Source organism: Eutrigla gurnardus, assembly GCF_963514095.1.
Source record: "Eutrigla gurnardus genome assembly, chromosome: 14".
Taxonomy (NCBI): Eukaryota; Metazoa; Chordata; class Actinopteri; order Perciformes; family Triglidae; genus Eutrigla; species Eutrigla gurnardus.
Genome location: NC_139937.1, coordinates 205031 through 225801, shown reverse-complemented (window position 1 = coordinate 225801; position 20771 = coordinate 205031). Strand labels below are relative to the sequence as shown.

General features: G+C 42.5%; 1 protein-coding gene across 2 annotated transcripts in view; it reads left to right on the top strand.

Annotated features, from left to right (window-relative positions):
- The window catches only part of dennd4b (DENN/MADD domain containing 4B), a 134121-nt gene that overhangs the window by 44995 nt on the left and 68355 nt on the right, over nt 1–20771 (top strand). For both annotated transcript variants that reach the window (XM_084027203.1, XM_084027202.1), the window contains exons 2-6: nt 3582–3908; nt 9739–9994; nt 12694–12763; nt 14320–14489; nt 14674–14915. In XM_084027203.1, coding sequence (XP_083883329.1) covers nt 3601–3908; nt 9739–9994; nt 12694–12763; nt 14320–14489; nt 14674–14915 — 1046 coding nt within the window. In that variant the 5' untranslated portion in view covers nt 3582–3600. The remainder of the gene's footprint in view (nt 1–3581; nt 3909–9738; nt 9995–12693; nt 12764–14319; nt 14490–14673; nt 14916–20771) is intronic.

Below are 20771 nucleotides of genomic sequence, written 5' to 3'. Positions count from 1 at the left end.
TCGAGACCTCCATACGATGAGGATTTTGATTTCATTAATCATCCTTGTTGTTTTGTTGTCAACGCATTGCACGTTGTAATGAATAAAGATTTCCAACTGGAATATGCATTGAGAATTACCATGTGGTGTTTAGGTGTTCCCTTTATTTTTTTGAGCAGTTTATATACATACAGTGGTGTGAAAAAGTATTTGCCCCCTTCCTGCTTTTTTCTTTTTTAGACTATTCAACTGCACCCCTCGACTCTGCATAGTATGATCCACTAACACCCCCCCCCCCCCCCCCCCCCAAAAAAAAGTACTTCTATGTGTATGTACAGTGGTGTGAAAAAGTATTTGCCCCCTTCCTGCTTTCTTCTTTTTTTGCATGTTTGTCACACTTAAATGTTTCAGATCACCAAACAAATTTTAATATAAGGCAAGGATAACTCAAGTAAACACAAAATGCAGTTTTTAAATGAAGGTTTGTATTATAAAGGGAGAAAAAAATCCAAACCTTCATGGCCCTGTGTGAAAAAGTATTTGCCCCTCCGGTTAAAACATAACTTAACTAAGGTTTATCACACCTGAGTTCAATTTCTCTAGCCACCCCCAGGCCTGATCACTGCCACACCAGTTCCCAATCAAGAATTCACTTAAATAGGACCTGCCTGACAAAGTTAAGCTCCTCAAAAGCAAGACATCATGGTGAAAACCAAAGAAATTCAGGAACAAATGAGAAAGAAAGCAATTGAGATCTATCAGTCTGGAAAAGGTTATAAAGCCATTTCTAAAGCTTTGAGACTCAAGAGAACCACAGTGAGAGCCATAATCCACAAATGGCGAATACATGACACCGTAATGAGCCTTCCCAGGAGTGGCCGGCCGACCAAAATGACGCCAAGAGTGCAGCGACGACTCATCCAAGAGGTGACAAAAGACCCCAGAACAACATCAAAAGAACTGCAGGCCTCGCTTGCATCAATTAAGGTCAATGTTCATGACTCTACCATAAGAAAGACACTGGGCAAAAATGGCCTACATGGCAGAGTTCCAAGACGGAAACCACTGCTGAGCCAAAAAAATATTAAAGCTCGTCTAATGTTTGCCAGGAAACATCTTGCTGATCCCCAACACTTTTGGGAGAATACTTTGTGGACTGACGAGACAAAAGTTGAACTTTATGGAAGGTGTGTGTCCCAATACATCTGGCGTAAAAGTAACACCGCTTTTCAGAAAAAGAACATCATACCAACAGTAAAATATGGTGGTGGTAGTGTGATGGTCTGGGGCTGTTTTGCTGCTTCAGGGCCTGGAAGACTTGCTGTGATAAATGGAGCCATGAATTCTGCTGTCTACCAACAAATCCTGAAGGAGAATGTCCGTCCATCTGTTCGAGACCTCAAGCTGAAGCGAACTTGGGTTCTGCAGCAGGATAATGATCCAAAACACACCAGCAAGTCCACCTCTGAATGGCTAAAGAAGAACAAAATTAAGACTTTGGAGTGGCCTAGTCAAAGTCCTGACCTGAATCCTATTGAGATGCTGTGGCATGACCTCAAAAAGGCGGTTCATGCTCGAAAACCCTCCAATAAGGTTGAATTACAACGACTGTGCAAAGACGAGTGGGCCAAAATTCCTCCACAGCGCTGTCAAAGACTCATTGCAAGTTATCACAAACGCTTGATGGCTGTTGCTGCTGTTAAGGGTGGCCCAACCAGTTATTAGGTTTAGGGGGCAAATACTTTTTCACATAGGGCAATGTACATTTGGATTTTCTTTTCCCCTTAATAAAAGAAAACTTCATTTAAAAACTGCATTTTGTGTTTACTTGAGTTATCCTTGCCTTATATTAAAATTTGTTTGATGATCTGAAACATTTAAGTGTGACAAACATGCAAAAAAAGAAGAAAGCAGGAAGGGGGCAAATACTTTTTCACACCACTGTACATACACATAGAAGTACTTTTTTTTGGGGGGGGGGGGGGGGGTGTTAGTGGATCATACTATGCAGAGTCGAGGGGTGCAGTTGAATAGTCTATTTTGCTTTGGAAGGTTCCTAACTAAAGAAGTGACCCGGAAGTAAACAAGTGGCCGCCATGATAAGAGCCATTCGGATTCTCTAAATGCTAAGGAAAGGAGCTCCAGTGCTTTCTTTTAGCATAGAATGCAACGGACCTTCCTATACGAAAAGAAAGGAGATCACGCCGACCCACAATTCTTTGCGAGAGCAACATTTAAAGTGCGGCACACCTCAGCCGTTCGTGAAAACAAACGATATGTGCATTTGCATATTTAACAATGACTTTCATGCAGACATATAGTAATTGGAATTGTGTTGCTAAATGCGTGTGGACAGTGATAATAATTTAATTATACTTTTTATTTATTTCAATTATGTTTCAAATTTGACAAAAACGAAACTAAAATCACAAATGAAATGTAAATACAGCCAACGGTCAAACAGGAAGGAGGAGCAGCTGGACCTGAAGCCGGTCAGTGAATGAGCTGCTTATAAAACCAACATGTGGAGAAGTGGACGACGCGCTTTTTGTAGTCCATTATTGTAGTTTCTCCAGGGCAGACGCACGTCAGTCGCCGTTGCCAATCATCAGCTGTCAATCATCAGCAGTCGCGTTATAATGACGTAGCTTAGTGAAAGTCTGGTCGGATTCTCTGAGCAGCGTGGTCGACTTTTCCTAAATTCTTTTGAGCTCTCCTATCGCCTTTCCTTAACCCCGTGACGTTTTCCCCAGAGGTCAAGGAATAGGACTTAGGACCCTTATTTTCTGCTTAGCTACGAACCATCCAGACCTCTCTTTGTCTGGGACAGGTCTGTTCTGTGTCCCCAGAGTCAGAACCAAACATGGAGAGGCAGCCTTCAGTTTTTACACACCACATATGGAACAAACTTCCAGAAAGCTGCAGGTCTGCTGCAAATCTCAGCTCTTTTTAAATCGAGACTGAATACTTTTCTGTTTGCCGCTGCCTTTCAGTAAACAATACTATCTATGAACGTCTTGTTCTGCACTGTATTTTCTATTCCTTGATATTCTTGTATTTATTCATTTATTTAAAAAATGTTACAGTTTATAAATTTTGTTATATTGGCTTGATTTAATGCTTTTTCTCCAATTTTTTTTTTTTTGCCTTGCCTTGAGTCTTCATGTTCGCTATCTGCCTCAAGAGTGTTGCGTATCTGCCAGGACAGAATAGTTACCATGACGATCTGTTGAATTTAATAAAATGTATGAATATAGGCTGAATGAATGTAAAATAATGGTCACAGTGTTTAAATAATGAACGCAGGCTACTCCACTAGATGGTAATATGTAACGAGCAGTGAACACACAAAGTGACTGATCAGATTGATAAATCCTGGCTGTTAGCCTGGTCTGGTGCAGGCCAGCTCTCCACATCTAATTGTGTCATTCTGCTAATATTTGTCAACAGAGACATTCTTTGGAGATTTTTACATTTGAAAGTGATTGTGATAACAGGGTTTGTCCTCTGCTCTAGAGTTTTACTTCTAGATTCTAACATCCCTGTCTTTTGGAATGTTGTACCTGTCTCTTTGGCTGATACTTGACTTTATGTCTCTGCAGTGGAGGACAGACAGACAGCATGACAGAGGAGAAATGTCCCCAGCTGGTGGACTACTTTGTAGTAGCAGGCTTGGACCCTTCAGGAGCTTGGAGACCTCTGGACGAGGATGGCAGAACCTCTTCCTCCACGGGCAGAGCCGTGGAGTCAGTGACAGACCTAGCGGTCATCGCCCGGGGCCTCGGGGAAGAAGTGCCGGAGGGCTTCACCTGCATTGAGAGGACGCTGGGTGGACACTCGGCTGAGCTGAGCGCCGGCCTCATAAACAACCCTCACCTCTACCTGTGCTATCGTCGAGGACGAGACAAACCGCCCATCCTGGACCTGGGGTGAGATTAACAGCTGTTAAGACATGTTCATACCAAACACTGCTGTGAGTTTAACCCATTTGAAAAGATAGATAGACTTTATTGTCCCATAGGGAAATTTGTCTTGGACACATTCAGTGACTGCTGTGACAAATAATACAAAATAGTGCATACATACAGTACATATAACAAAACACAAACGGAACCCTGCTAACCTGTCTTTATGCAATCACACAACCGTACACTCATAAAGTACAGCAATAAATTACATGCATGCATACATGGACTAAAAACGGCAAGACATTACACGCGGTCCTGCAAAGTGCATGGTTTTAAATACTGGGGGGCAATGGGGTTTGGCTAGTCTGTTTCGTCCATCACGGTTGAAATCACCACTATTCTTGCTTTGTGTTGAAGTGCCAGATCCATCAGGAAACCAGACCCCGTCTTGTCTTGGTTCATGACATCATCCAGAGCTGCTCGGTGGATTTCACCAAGCTGGATTCACTGGATCTAGCAAGACACATGTCGGCTGGTTTACTACAGCTTGAGGAACCCAGAATAAACTATTTAGCTGAGATTTAATATCAATAACCATAATGATGGTGATCAGTAAAATGTGTGAAGTCATGTTTTGTTAGGTCTGTCTGCAAGACCACAAGCTAACTATTGACTCAACACCTATCAGCACCCATCAACTACTGTTGATGCTAGGCTATGCTAATATTGTAGCTGCTCCATCAACACTCCATCTCTCTACACTCCGTTTAGGTCATCTAGACATAAATACGGCAGACACCTTGTTGTTTGGACCGTCGTGGACAGTCTCTGGTTTTTCCACCTAGTCTGGTTTGGTCTCTGGACTAATGTGAGCTACTATCGTAGGCCTCTGGGGGACCACAGACACTGGACACAACATTTGACTCCTCATTTAGGATTCAGCAACAAATCTCAACGCTGAGAGGGTTAGAGTAATCCAAACTCCTCAATAAACTTTAGAACATCTAGAACTTTGCTGCTTGCCTGCTCACCCGCTCTCACAACCACGACTTCATACCCCTGTCCTCCATAGGCTCCCAGTCCAACAACGTATCTGCTTCAAACTCCTCTTTTTTATCTGACAAAGCCCTCCAGAACCAGGTCCCCTCCTTCCTCACCGACCTGCTCCACCACCACACTCCTTCCTGTAGCCTCTGTTCCTCTGATGTAACCTCCTCTCCCCTCCCACCATGATCAACCACTGAACCTGGAGTGACAGATCTTTCTCCATCGATGCCCCCTCCCCCTGGAACTCTCCTCTGAAACACATCAGAGACCGCACCGATCTCTCCACATTTAAAAACTCACCGTTTAGATCTGTGTGATAAGCAGAGATGGGGGACTCAAGTTACTTGACTTGATTCAGACTTGAATCGGCAGGTATACTGACACCATGCACTGCATGAAAAGTCGGATTTTCGTCCCTGTAAACGCCGGGAAATCTCCCTAATTTTCGGGAGTTAACGACAATTTACAGGCTGCGAACGCCGCGTTCGTCTGTGCCGAAAATTGTCGAAAACGAACCACAGCGAAGGCTCTAATTAGCATATGAATAGCAGCAAAACCGTGCCTGGCCAGAGATGGCTTGAATATCCTCACTCAGGATTGGATGAAACCACTAGTTTTAAACAAGTATAATCACTCGTGATTGGTTGGCAGATCTGGTCATTATAAATGTAAAGCCAACCCACGTTGGCAGTTCTGTCACTATTGGTCAACCTGATGAGTCATTATAAAAGTAAACCCCACCCCCGTTGGCAGATGTGTTACTATTGGTCACACTGGGTCTTTTAAACAAGAATAATCACTAGTGATTGGTTAGCAGATCTATCACTATATATATATATATATACACACATATATATATATATATATACATATATATATATACATATATGTTTATATATATATATATGTATATTTATACATATATATACACGCATATATTTATTTTTATTTATTTATATATTTATAAATATAAATATGAATGAATTTATTGAGGAAAGGAAAAATTGCCAGGAGGAAGTATTCAAAGAAAGAGCTTTATTGACAACACAACACACAACTGTACAAATTTGCCCACACAACAAACAAATGAACTGGCGACATTCTGTCCGAATTTGGTCAATTTTACAGCCGCCTGCGGTGCGTGGCCCTGTACTTGGGAGTCTTCTCTAATCGCGACTGTAGAGTCGCACAGAGATCGGTGAGCTCCTGGCTGTCGCACAATCCATCCAGACACCCCGCCAACGACGCCGTCCTCCTCATCAGACATCATGTCTGTGGTGGCGCACTTCCAACGGTCCGCCTCATCGCCAGCAAGCACACTCCGTCTCGCTTCCAGCAGCTGTAAAACAATCAATAAAGACAATCAGTACTGCGCGATGCACTGCGCATGGACACAACACATCTATTAATGCACCTGAAAAATAGGTTTAGGTAGGTTTGGTCACATTGACCAAAAACGGATCTAATAAATCTAATAAGTCTTACCCTCTTTCTCCTGGAACGACTCCGAGCTGACGTCTTCACAGCTTCCGCCTGCGATGCGAGATCAGGCTGTGTGTGTCTGAAGCTCCTGCGTACCGTTTCATAGTATGTCTTACAGGCAGCTGGAAAACAATTGAATGAGTGGTATGAATAAGAAAACTTAAGTCACAGTAAAATTAAAACAAGGAAGAAGAAAACAGTAAAAGTAACTTACACACAATGGCGTCACTATCAGCGTCATAGAAATCCGGACTTGCGGACAAAGCTCCGAGCAAGTAAGAGGTCACAGCTTCGTTATGAGGCGAGGTTCGTCTGTGAAAACAAAATGAACAGTTAAGATCGGTATCTACTGTTAACGCATCTATTTCCTTATACAGCAGAATGAAAGCATATTCTTTAAATCGTACCCTTGCTCCGGTTCGTAGCGCCTACAATTCGTCTCCGAGTTGTGAAGACGGCGTACTGCTTCCTGTAAAAGACCAACAACATACACTTAACAAAGCAACTTAACGTTACACTGGTTCCTCTCTCTTGTTCTTTTACAAGCCAATATGCTACTTTTAGCTTGGACTATTAGCTTTTAAGCTACTTTTAGCTTGGGCTTGCTTTGCTAATTTTAGCTTAGCTAGCAGTCACCGAACATATTCTTACCGCAATCATCCTGAGAGTCTCCAGCAGTCCTGGATATAAGAATTATAACATTTAAACCACATTTTCTTAAGTGAAGCCTCTCAGAGCAGCATTCCTCCTGCCGGTGAACGTGAACGTCTCCTCATAGTTCCCTCCACTGAATGAGGCGCCCGGTGTCTGCATCCGTCCCTTTAACGGACAACGGTGCACGGCGTTATTAATCACCGTTAGTAAATATATAACCACGGTTTAACATAAGCACTATATTATTAGTTAACGTCGGTAAAAACGGCACATTTGCCGCTTCGGTTACGCTCGCTAACCTCTATGGTAAATTAGCGTCAGTAGGCTAGCCGGCTGGCAGGACCTTCGATTCGTAACGTTAACGTACAATGCCAACAACAATAAAGTAACGTTCATTATCAATACGATTTAAAAGTCAGCTGGAAACATAAAAGTCATGTTACAGTATACTTACATGTGTACGCGGTTTGTGTCGTGCTGTCGCCAGAATCACCGCAGTCGTCCGCCATTATCCAAAACTTGTGAAGTCAGACGAGCCGCAATGCATTTTGGGAAGTTGAGTAGATTTAGCAAGGTCCGCTGTATACTCTGAAATTCTTGCCAATGCAGTATACATCCGGGCATTTCTCGCGTACACAAATTCACATACTATTGTATGTGCGCACTACGTACTCAAATTTACGTCACAATTAAGTACGAGTGGGACGTTAGTATGGCATTTCGAACACAGCCGAGATCTATGATCTATGAACCCATCCTTGACCCTCTAGCAGAACTACGACCAGCCATTATAAAGCAGTTTATAGTTGTTAATGTTGTGTCAAAAGGTACTGCATTTAAACATGTTATTGCGCAAGTTTCCTGACTTCATCCCCATCCGGACAGACATTTTTATGGGAAGCCAATAGAAGTTTGGAGCTTGCAGGGAACAGACACGTCATACCCAGCATCATTTCTGCCTGTTGAGCGCATTGCTGGGAGATGTGTGGTTAACACATCCACTGTGCATTTAAGCACAGAAAGGGTCACTGTAGTCATGCCACTATGCACAGTGGTTGAGCTCTAGGAGACTGTGATGTTGTTTGCATGAATGTACATTTTACCTTTGTGGCAAAGCCTGATTAAAAGTAATTGTTGAAGCAAATTGTTTTGTGTATCTTTGAATGAAGATGAAATGAAGTTATATATTTGAATGAAGATGAAATGAAGTTAACACCTTTCAGAAAAATGTCGCCTGGGGGAAAACTCCCCCTGCTACCCTGATTTGCATTTGTATAGCTCACAGCATTTTCATTTACATGTTAAAGCCTCCCCTAGGATTACAGGGAGGGGGGTCATGGGGGGACAACTGCAAGCAAGGCCCACGTCAATTCCCGGCAATTTACGTCAGTTTTCGGTGTTTCCTGCAAATTGCCGTTTGCAGTCGTAAACCTGAACTTCCATGGGAATTTACAGGGCCGCTAACTGACGAAAATCCCACTTTTCATGCAGTGATGGTCTTTATGGGGACTTTATGAAGTTTTAAACTGTTAAGTCTTTTATCATTACGCTAGCAGCTAATGGCTAATAAAAACCAGTAACATGATGACGAAGCTAGGCAGCTAACGCTATCAGCCCTGCCCATCTCACATTAAGAGACATTCATTAACAGACATTCATTAACAGGATAACACAATCGTGTAAAGTCAACCACCTACCAGACAGAACCAGTAGCAACCTGCTCTACCAACTCTATTAGACCAGCGACCAGACAGAACCAGTAGCAGCCTGCTCTACCAGCTCTATTAGACCAGCGACCAAACAGAACCAGTAGCAGCCTGATCTACCAACTCTATTAGACCAGCTACCAGACAGAACCAGTAGCAGCCTGCTCTACCAACTCTATTAGACCAGCTACCAGACAGAACCAGTAGCAGCCTGCTCTACCAACTCTATTAAACCAGTGACAAGACATAGCCAGTAGCAGCCTGCTCTACCAACACTTTTAGACCAGTGACAAGACAGAACCAGTAGCAGTCGCTGTACCAACTATTAGACCAGTAACGATAATATGGTGCCAAGTCACCAGAAACTCAGGAAATAAACAGGACTGAATAAGTATAATATAAATTATATACACCTACAGTTATGTTACTGTTTTCATTTATTTATTTTTTTTGCACTTTTTAAAAAGTGTGATTAATGTTGTTTGAATTCTCTTAATTTATATTCATTTTCTCTCCGTGGTTGAGTATCGAGTATTTTTCTGGGTATCGATATCCATTTTCAAATTCTAGTATGCCAACCCGTGACAACCCTAGCACGCACACACTCATTCACAAATACCCACAAATATTGGCAGGTATATAACAGCACTCTAGCTCTCACAAAGCTACACACACTTTGTATTTGTCAGTGAAATGTGCGTGAAAATGTACTCACAAATATAATATACTAGGCCTAATTACACTATTGTTACACACTGTTTCTATTTCTCTGACACACATGCACACACTCCACTGTACACATATTCTCTCTGTCTCTCTATCATATGCAAACAAGCTTAATCATGACACAAAAACCAAGTTACATTAAAGGTTCATTCTCACATAAAAGAGTGAGGCCTCTTTGAAGGAGTAATGGACTTGGAATCATACTTGTTCAATGCTATGTCTCTGTGTCCCTACAGTGTTCTGTATGAGGGGAAGGAGCAACTGAAACAGGGCTGGTATGTCATCGAGACGACCCCCTATAGCCGCTCAGCGAGCCTGAGCTCAGGCGGGGCCCCAACAGCTCACCGGGTCTTTCTGATGTACCGTCGGGCTCTGGACTCACAGGGCCTCCACACGCTGGGTGTCACCGACATCACCCTGCTTCTGCCCAGCAAAGGAGAGGTAGCTCCGCACACCTTCTGCCGTGTGGAAAAGAACCTCAACACCGGCATGGTGAGCACCACCTTGTTGTCTGTTGTTATGATGTAAGACATACAGCAAAATAATCTGTTGGTTTGTGTCACTCAGCACAACTTCTTTTTCTCTCAGTCGGGGAGCATTACCTCTTATTTTATGAAAAGTTTAGGAAAAAATCATTGTTAGGCTTAAAATAATTAAAACAACTTAAAGTAAGGTTTAGACAACAAAGCTAACGTTAGCTTTAAACAACAAAACCGTTAGGTTTAGACAACAAAGCCAACGTTAGGTTTAGACAACAAAGCCAATGTTAGCTTTAAGCAACAAAACCAATGTTAGCTTTAGACGACAAAACCAACGTAAGCTTTAGACGACAAAACAAACGTTAGCTTTAAACGACAAAACCAATGTTCAGTTTAAGAAAACCGTCGCCAACACGTCACATCTCAACAACGCTTTGGGACTTGGTGTCCAACAGGACATACACCTTCCCACCCACCCACTATCAGTAGTCTTTCAGTATAATACCACGTCAACAGAGTGGAACATGAATACCGGTGTGTGTGTGTGTGATATATATATATACACTCACCGGCCACTTTATTAGGTACAGCTTGCTAGTACCGGGTTGGACCCCCTTTTGCCTTCAGAACTGCCTTAATCCTTCGTGGCAAAGATTCAACAAGGTACTGGAAACATTCCTCAGAGAGTTTGGTCCATATTGACATGATAGCATCACGCAGTTGCTGCAGATTTGTCGGCTGCACATCCATGATGCAAATTATATATAATACTATTTTAATTTCATTCCATATTTTTTTTAGGGATGCACTGAAATGAAAATTCTTGGCCGAAAGCGAAAAACCGAAAATGAGGAAACCAAGGCCGAAAACCGAAACACCGAAAGAAATTAATATTCCAATTATTAGTACCGTTGCATTTATGGCTATGACTGTGTACTAACCTCACTAAAATCAAGGCATTGCAATTCAAAGAATAAATCAATGATAAAAGTCTGAAAATATTAATTTAGCACTGACATTACAAAAAAAACATGATATATAATAAAAATAAAATGTTTAATGTCTCATCGAACATATCAGACAACGAGGGTGCATGCCCCTCATCTGGTGCAGAGAGATGAATTTTTTCTGCCCTCTGCTCTCCTTCCCCTGCGCGGTGCGCTTCTTCGTCTCCAAGCGGGGACTCCACATCCATCGCGCCTGGATCATTTCTCGTGTGTGCTTTAATCCCTCATCCAAGTAATGATATTTATAACGCGGATCAAGCACAGTCCCGAGGAAGTGCAGATGATCCGGAAAATCTCAGCGAAACGTCCACACCGCAGACATGTTGGCGCTTATCCAGACAAGCGTGCGCTGGCCGCAGTTTTTGTTTGCGTCATCACAACTTTCTGTTTCGGCCGCGTTGTTTTGGTGATAAAAGTATTTCGCTATTTTCGGTGGCCGAATATTCGGTGCATCCCAAATTTTTTTCAAAATTCAAATTATATTCAAATATTTAATGCTCAAATTCAGTCTATTATTAATATTAACTACACTACACAGGCTTATACGTTGGCACTGCCATTATCGGTTGTTCTACTTCCTGTCCACTAATACCAATAAATATGTTGAATTACCAACAGGTGACAGCTTTCTAGATAAGTAATAATGAAGAGAGTAAAACAACCACATTGTGTTCTCCCGGGGGACGCTGTGTCCCCTTTGCCATGGCTATGCCTTCTTCGTCTCACCGTCAGCTCTACTTTCACTTTCTCACGTACATCCTGCTGTTGGTCTCGTTCCAGATGAATAAGCAGATCTAGCTAGCAGTAAACAGCATGAATGCATCTTTGTCATGACGTCATCACTTCTAGAGCTCTGTCCATGTCTTTGTTTTCATCTCACAGACTGCCCGTGTGCGCCGTGTTATCTTCCTGATGCGCCGCTGTCGGCTATTTCTGATAGTGAGATTGTGATTCAGAAAACTTTATTGGTCATCAGACTTGTGTCAAAAGCATCCATTTAATGCGGGTAGGCCAAGGTGAGGAGGGTGAGATTTGCCAACACGTTTCCAAAAAAAAAAAAAAAAGAATACCATTGATTGGATACGGGACTCCGTTTCCTTTTACAGATGTTTATTAACACCGTAGAACTAAAGTTCAGGTAGATAAATAAAAACAACATCAATAATTACAATCGTTACAGAAATAGCATAGCTTAGCACTGTAGCTAAAACAGATAAAAGAATACACAGATTAATACTGACCACTTTAGCCTGCTTCTCAACCAACGGCAGTCATTTCCCAGAGGTAATCTTCATAGTCAAAAATACTTCACCTTAAACTTCTCGTAACCACAAAGTTGTAGCGCACACCACGAAGCGTGGAGTAATAAAAAATAAAAAAACTAGCAGGTTAACATCACCGCTAGAGGTGCTCCCGGGTCTCTATGAGCTTACGGAGCTAACAGGCGCTACTTACGGTTTTACCTTTTTTTAAATAAAAGCACGTATTTCAAAATAAAATAAAAAAAACAGCTGCATTTACAATACTAATTTCAGCATTCGAATAGTACTGATTTTTTTACTATTCAAATTATATTTGATTCCCGAGGTTCATTCTAACAGCCCTTCCATGTATAGGTGTGTACAGCTTCTGTGAAATAAAGGAGTGGTTGTTATAGATCAATGTACACCTATCAGAGGACATACTTTTGTGTCTTTGTCTCCAGTGGGGTCCGGCTCTGTTTGTGTGCTACAAGAGAGCTGTGGCCAAAGCCAACGCTCTACTCTACAAGGCCAGTGAGTATCCGTCCGTCTGTCTGTCCGTCCGTCCATCCGTCCCACCACACATTAAGTACTGTTGCTTCAATTATGTCCAAGGAGACGGCGACAACACCATCAGTATAATTCTTTAGTCACAAATACCAAACTTGAAAAATAAGGAAATTAATTTAGTGTTTATCATGTCAATATCATGGTTCATGTTTTATTGTATTTTATGCATCAGTAAGATATAATCAGTTGGCTATACTCAAAAAGAATATGCAAACTCTTTGCCTTAAGTTAAGTCAACTTTATTAAGTAAGTACATGTAACTTATTAAATATAAGTGTGCAGTACTTGTGAGAACGTTTATAATGAGTTTACTATACTAACTAAACATGGGTATTTTGAGTTCACAGCTCTTGAATTAACTTGCTTGTTATTATTGTATTTTACTTAAAATAACTAATTTATTGTAACTTTACTGTACCTGTGCAGTCAGTGCGCATGTGCAAACGTTGAAACGTTTGGGGGAGGGGGAGGGGGAAGCAGTGGCACGTTGTGGCACTGCCAGCCCTGCTCGCTGACTGGCAGACTTCTGTTTCGATCCACAGTTTTGAATTGTTTAATTTACGATAAAACTACAGATTATATGATATTTGTTTGTTGTAAACAATAAAATTGTACCAATAATGTTATGTAAAAGCAAGAAAAGAAATGAAGTAAAAAATTAGAGGAGCATTTTCCTCTGAAGTGTAAGGCAGTAGAAATAGGAAGTAACTTAACAAGAAAAAATACTTGAAGTGCCAACACCTCTAAAATGTAGGGTGTTTAAGTATAAGAGTAAATGCACATAGTTACACGTAACTAAGTACATTTACTCTTGAAAATGCACAAGTTCCCAGGACTTGGTTTTTCTAAATGAATACAACTTGAGCATACTGAGTTTGGAAGGTTTTTCAACCCCAAAGTACAAGTAACTTATTCAAAATGAGTGTTAGCAACATGTTAATAAAAACTGAGTTAAGTACAGTTAATACCTTTTTATTAAAGCCAATGTTTAGATTTATCTTGCAGTCAGTCAGTCAGTCATGAGTTGTTTTTCAATCCAGTGTCGGTCATTCAGAGGTCCATCTAAAGACTCAATGCGTTCCACCGGCTGAGAAAAGGCTGTCCCATCTCAAAAGGGGCGTTCACACCAAAGGCATTTGCCGTTCCTCTACCAGAATATCAAATAAAAATAATAAAATATGATTTTAATCAGATACCTCTACTATGCTGTTTATGGTCAACCACAGCTGGTTGCTCTCAGGAGCAGCAAAGGGAGTGGGCGGAAACCAGCCTCTGAAACAAACAGTAAGTCCTCTGTCGACCAGACAGTCTCATTTCAGAACCCGCTCATTTTACTCTTCGCCCTCTTCAAAAGACATGGCCAACGTACACCACAAAGGACACGTCCTCCGAAGTATAGCTGCTGAATTAGGAACTACTGTCTTCGGAGAAAAAAACCCATCTGTGGACTAACAGTTAGGTGATTAAGTGCATTAGACCTGGTGGGCTGGTGTAACCATATCAGCTGCTTTGTGGTGCAGGTCTGATCAGCCGCTACCCGGCGGAGGACCTGGAGGCCTTTCCTCTGCCAGAGTCGGTGCCGGTCTTCTGTCTGCCGATGGGCGTCACCGTGGAGAGCTGGCCTCTGAACACCAAGTACCAGCTGCCTGTCTTCTCCACGTTCGTCCTTACCTCAGCATCCGGGGACAAGGTTGGAGACGTTACACACATATTTCTGCTTAGAAAACAGCCTGTTCATTGAAACAAGTGTGTTTCAAGGACAACTGCTGTTTGAATGATGTAATAAAATACCAGACTAAAAATAATAACAATACATCAGTTTTGTATAGCGCTTTTCCAGATTTTCAAATACTTACGGATGTCTTCTGGTCCAGGTTTACGGTGCAGCCATCCAGTTCTACGAGTCATTCGCCAGAGAGCTGCTGTCAGAGCGCCAGAACATGAGGCTTGGCCTGCTCAGCGTGGTTGACCGACGGCCAATCACAAACCGCAGCCTGCAGGTGAAGAAGAGCATCTGTGTCCTGTCACAATGGCCCTTCTTCAATGTCTTCCAGAAGTTCCTCACCTTCATCTACAGATACTCCATCTCTGGACCCCACGTCCTGCCGCTGGAAAAGTCAGTGCTCAGATTTATCTTCTCCTCCTGCCGCTTTATTTATTGGCCAATGCGAGGCCTTAAACACAGAAAAGAATAACACAAGTGTCACGGGTATAAAGAGAAAAGGAGGTATGGACTCAAATGCAGGTTGAAGAAAAGAAAAGGTCTATTTCAATAAGCTAACAAAAACTAAGTCTGAACTGAGGGAGGCCACAAGGGCAAAACCCCTACACAAAAAAGGAACCAGATAATCTAACAAAAACAGAACTTACAAATGCTGCATGACAAATCCAAAAACTCAGAGACAGAGACAGGCAGGAGAGATCAGGTGGTGGGTGGACATCAGAAGTTCAACAGACGAATGAGCAATGACACAAAGGAAACACACAGGCTGTGTCCGAAATCACTCCCTACTCCCTATATCAGGCATCCCCAAATGGTGGAGAGCGGTCCGGGTCCGGACCGATTGATGATTCTGTCCGGACCCATGACCAATCTCTGATGAATTCACGAGAATAGATCATTTTCATCTTTTTTTGACGGTCGCGGCTACAGTGGGCGCAGCTACTCCAGTTAATATGACAATGACTTCACTGAATTGAGCCAATCACATCGTTTGTTTACCCTCAGCGCACCAGAGCGAGCAAGAGAAAAGACAGAGACGGAGATGGCAGCATGGCTTGCTCCAAGAGAAGGAAGTTTGATATGGAAACCGTTGCTTTCAAGATGAATGGACGGAGAAATATGTTCATTCGTCCGGCAGGCAGTTCCAAACCCATGTGCCTCATATTCTCCGAAAACGTGGAATTAATCAAAAGCGGTGTGAATGTGAAGCACCACTACGAAACAAAGCACAGATATTTTGAGCAAAGTTATCCACTGAAGTGGGAATTTTAGAAATTTGAGAATAAAATTGAGAAATTTTAGTAACTGGACCTCAGTGACTTTTAATTGAATACCCCTGCCCTATATAGTGCACTATATAGGGTGTTTGCCATTTTGTAGTGGTGTCTAAATGTTTAGTGAGCATTACTATTCCCTATATAGTGCACTCAAGGTTTCCCACAATGCATCGCGAAAAGTAGTGTACAACCGATGGTCACTAGCCGAGCACATTTTACCATCATGCATTGCGCTGAAGGACAAATTGCGAACGGACGAGGGGAGAGAGATATGAATAGTATATTTATAAATGTTTAAAGGGATAGTTCGGAATTTTGGACATAAGACCTATTTTCCAACTCAGCCGGTGTGTTCGAGACGTCTGGAGAAGTTTTCAAGACATTTCATTCAGTTCTTCTAGTTGCCGAGTTCGCTTGTGCTATGGCTAGCGCAAGTCAATGGTTCTAGTTAGCATGGCATTAAAAACACTCATACCGACTCCACAGTGCACCCGAGGCAAATCAATTGTAACGGCAGACTATCGATGTACATATCTGTGTTGATAGAATGTTTGAAATAAAACCAACCTTGCATTTTTAAGGATTTATGTCTCAGCAGCAGCAGCGTGTCATACTTCCTAGTAGGCTATGGCAGCGGCGGACTGATATCACCTAGCACTTATAAGTTACTGGGTTCTATAATAGTTTGTTTACCTGCTGTCATTGCTACAGACGCAGAGTAGCCTGCAGTGCTAGTTTCTTCAATCTCACAGAAATGGCCACTTTTGGAGAATATACTGAAACTTTTGAAGACTGATGAGGAGTTTTTTTCCACCCAACCCCAACCGTACCTGTACGAGCCTGAATATACAGAGGAAGAATTGCGCGAGAGGGATGCTCAAAGGGCAGAACGTGAACGAGCATCTGTGGAGACCGAGATAGCCCCCACTGGAGCTGAGAACCGGGACCGAACAAACGGAGACTGGTGGTGCCAGGAGGGGATCCCCGGCAACGCGTCCGAGGGTTTATGGTTCTCCGGACGGAGCAGAGGTTCGGGTTTGCGGTGCGTAATTGTGGGTTGGCTGGGCCGTGGGCTGCCCGGTGTTTGCGTGTGAGGTCCAAGCGCTTTTCACCCAGGTCTGAGTGCATGAGGCCCGACAATTCGGCCTGGTTCGATTGCCTATTCACGGGCAGTATTTCGGGCGGCGTGTCTTAGAGTTTTGAGTCCGACAGAGAGTCTGCATGTGTGGATTCGCATGGCCGTGTGCTGCCCGGTGTTTGTGTGAGGTCCAAGCACTTTTCAGACAGCCTTGGGGGCATAAGGGCCGACAATTCGGCGGTGTTCAGGTGTGTATTTACCGGAGGGATTCCCCGCAATGCCTCCGAGGGTTTACGGTTCTCCGGAAGAAGCAGAGGTTCGGGTTCTCTGTGCGTAATTGTGGGTTCGAGGGCCGTGTGCTGCCCGGTGTTTGAGTGAGCTCCGAGGGCTTTTCAGAGAAATACAAGTCGGTTAAACTAATTATTATTTTATCAATCTAACGTACTACTAATGTACGGTTGTGTCTAAGATGCAGCCAGCCGCCACTAAACGGGGATTCAGACCAGTAGATGGCAGCCCCCATCTCTCCCTGTGCTATTTGAGCAAAAGGGACTACCAGTAGAATTAATAAAAACAAGATTTTGTGTCTATTTGAACCTATAAAATACTAGGTTCATTTATTGAAAAATTCTCCTCTTTGGCTCCGCAGCTGCCATATTTACTTGCCAGTTTTGCATGCTTGGTGGGCTGCCACTAGGAGGATGATTGACAGGCGCTCTCCTTCATACAATCACGCGCACACTTCATGGCTGCACCTGATTGGACGAACGCTTTCACTGGTGGCTTGTCTGCTCCCGGATTTCAAACCGACCAACATGGCGGCTCGTTTGGAAACTTTCTCTTATTTTTTACGAAAATAGTTCACTGAAATGTGTTTCTGAAAACGTTTATGCGAGAAATAAGCTATGCAGTTGCTGAATCTGTCTTTATTTTAGATCGACAAGGGTCAGTTTAAAAGATTTTCGAGAGCTTGCGGGAGGCTGCGGCGCCCTGTCTCTCGACACTCTACACTATGCGAAGGCATTGCACGGCTGACTATGAATGGGAAGCATGGAAATAACGCTGCCTGTGGAAACTAGTTGACTTGACATTGAAATTTTTCACTGCAGGTGAAAACAAGCTCTCAACTTAATCACTCTGATAAACATTACTCACAAAACGTCAAGAAATGAAATATTCGGAAACTTACTTTGCTTGTTTAACAGAAAAAATATAGAAGACTTTATGTAACGTTAGCGAGAACAGAAGGCTGCTGGTGCTATACAGGGCTCCAGAGTGCTTTGAAGATGAAGAGAGGCAGAAAGCCTCGCCCCGAGACTCTAATTAAAAAGCCCAAAAATATGCCTTCAGACAGGACTGGTTGAAGCAATTTCCCTGGCTGATGTACGATAAACGGGTGTGCAGCCAGAATTTGGCCGGTAATAGTGCGTTTGTGGAAGAGTCAACAACATTTCGCATCGAGACGTTGAAAAAGTGCAATATGTCCAAAAAGCATACTACATGCCATGAAAAGTGTGTTAATAAAGTGGCCCCTCATCCAGCTGCATTTCAGTGTCACGCCGGGTTCACACCAGCCGCGGAAGCGCCGCGGGAGCGCGGCGCCGAAAATCGCGCGCAGTCCGCTGGCCCCCTGTTCACACCAGATGCGTATTTCTCCACGACGGTCGACAAGCGCTTCTGCTCAGCTGTTGTTCATTCAGAGCTATTTTTTTCTTTTTGGAGTAAATAACCCCATAAAATTAATACGCCATGTTTCTGTAACCAAGAAGTTTGTACACTTCTTGTATTTATCCGTTCCGAGAGAGAGACAGAGAGAGAGAGAGAGAGAGAGAGAGAGAGAGAGAATGGTCGTGCAGATATACCGTTGAAATACGCATATTTGTTTATCTACTCTTCACATTCATTAAATGTATTGTCTGTTTCCCAGTGCAAGTTGAGATACACAAATATGATTTGCACAAAATACCGCGATTTGTCAATCGCGGTATTTTTTTTTTTTTTTTTTTTACTTTTTTCAGTGTTTGAAGGCCCACATTACAGCATGAGAGATCATGAATAGGAAATTGTATAGTAGCCTATTCCTAATATTATTAAAAATGAATAGCCTAAGTAAAAATATAAGTAGGCTAGGCTAAGATCACATAAACAGTTTTCCATTTGCAATCTATAGGCTAGTGACCTGTATGATCTTTTTATTCTTGAGGAATTCATGCTGCCACAAAGCAAGCATTTACTCCGCTTGGGCATTAGTGTGCAGATTGGCTGGAGAAAACAGTTGCTCTGGGTGCTGATGGTGCTGCAGTTAACCTAGGCCATAAGGGGTGTCATTATGTAAAAGGAGAGCGATAAAAAGGTGACTTTTGGCGTTAAAGGCGACGCGATGAAAAATGTGGGTGCTCTTTTGTGCTGGTGCACCTAAAAAAAAAGTTAGGCGCACCAGTGCAACCAATGCAAAAAGTTAGTCTGGAGCCCTGCTATAGCATGCTAACGTTACTCACAGTGGGCAAACTATGTGATTACTGTTTAAAATGGCCATTATTACACACGCGACAAACAGTTGACTAGACACGTAATTTTTTTTCCACTGCAGGTGTGTGTGTGTAGCGCACACCCATCACCCTCCCCCCACTGCCATCTCGTTAACATTACGTACCGCAGGCTTTCACAACTTAATTACCGGTAGTCTAAAAATAACCATAAACTCACAAAACGTCAAGAAATGATATATCTGTATACTTACTTTAATTATCAAACAGAAAACACCACCGTGTACACCTTCAGAATTCAAGTTTCTGTTATAGTTTTTATCAAAGACTAGCTTAATTAACTTTACCTTGTTAAACCACCACAAAACATTTCTAAATTTGACAGAAAAACAAAAGAAAACTCACCAAAAATGTCTTGACTCTGTTTCCGCTGCTCCGGCAATCACTGTCTGTGGTGTTGTCGGAATAAATCCATAATTCACCAAGTAAAGGAGCTGTTACAAATAGTGTCCACTCTGAAACAAAATGTCGTAGAGATAGCCTCCAGGTAACGTCCGACAAGGGGGATGGGAGGGAAGGAGCACATGAATCGACGGCCCGCGGCTGCCCGTAATGCATTGCAAGTCACAAAAAACGTGATGACGCAGGCGTTTTAATCCCGGCACTGTCTCCAAAGTCAAGTTGACCTACATTACTAATTCAGTTGGACCTGTATTTTCAATTGAGCATTTATTTTGTAGTTGAGACGTTTTTAACAAGTAATTTCATGTTATTATAACAACCTCAGTAATCATTTGTCCTACTGACATAGGATAATATGTAAAGTTAACAAACAGTCAAAATCACAATTTACAGTGTGTATATATATATATATATATATATATATATATATATATATATATATGATAAATATGTATTGTTATTTTTCTCATCGAATAATATGCCATGTATGTAAATTTGATGGTCGGCCAATTACGTTGAACGCACGTTTGTGGATAGGAGCAAACTTTTATTGAACTGACTTAATATGGGGATGGGAAGAGCGCTCGCCCCGGTGGTATGGTTGACCGAATTCCGGTATGGTGAACCTGCGCGCGTCTGAGGCCTTCTTGCTGGAAAATTTACCGTGACCCTTTCTGGAACTAACTGCTTTTTGTGGATTACTTTTTGGGGGGGATCATTAGAGTGAAGCAAGATAAGGACATTTTTCTTACGTGCGTTCGTGGAGGGATTGCGCTGCGTAATTGGATACCCGCGGCGGCATCTCTACAATCTGTGAGGCAAACATTTCCTTTTGTTTCAGGAGTTCAGGCTTGAACTCGGGACTTGATTTTTTTTTTGGACTGTTTGAGTTTGTATTTAAGGGTTGAGATTATTGAACGCTGGGCTTTGCAAGGATTGATTGTGT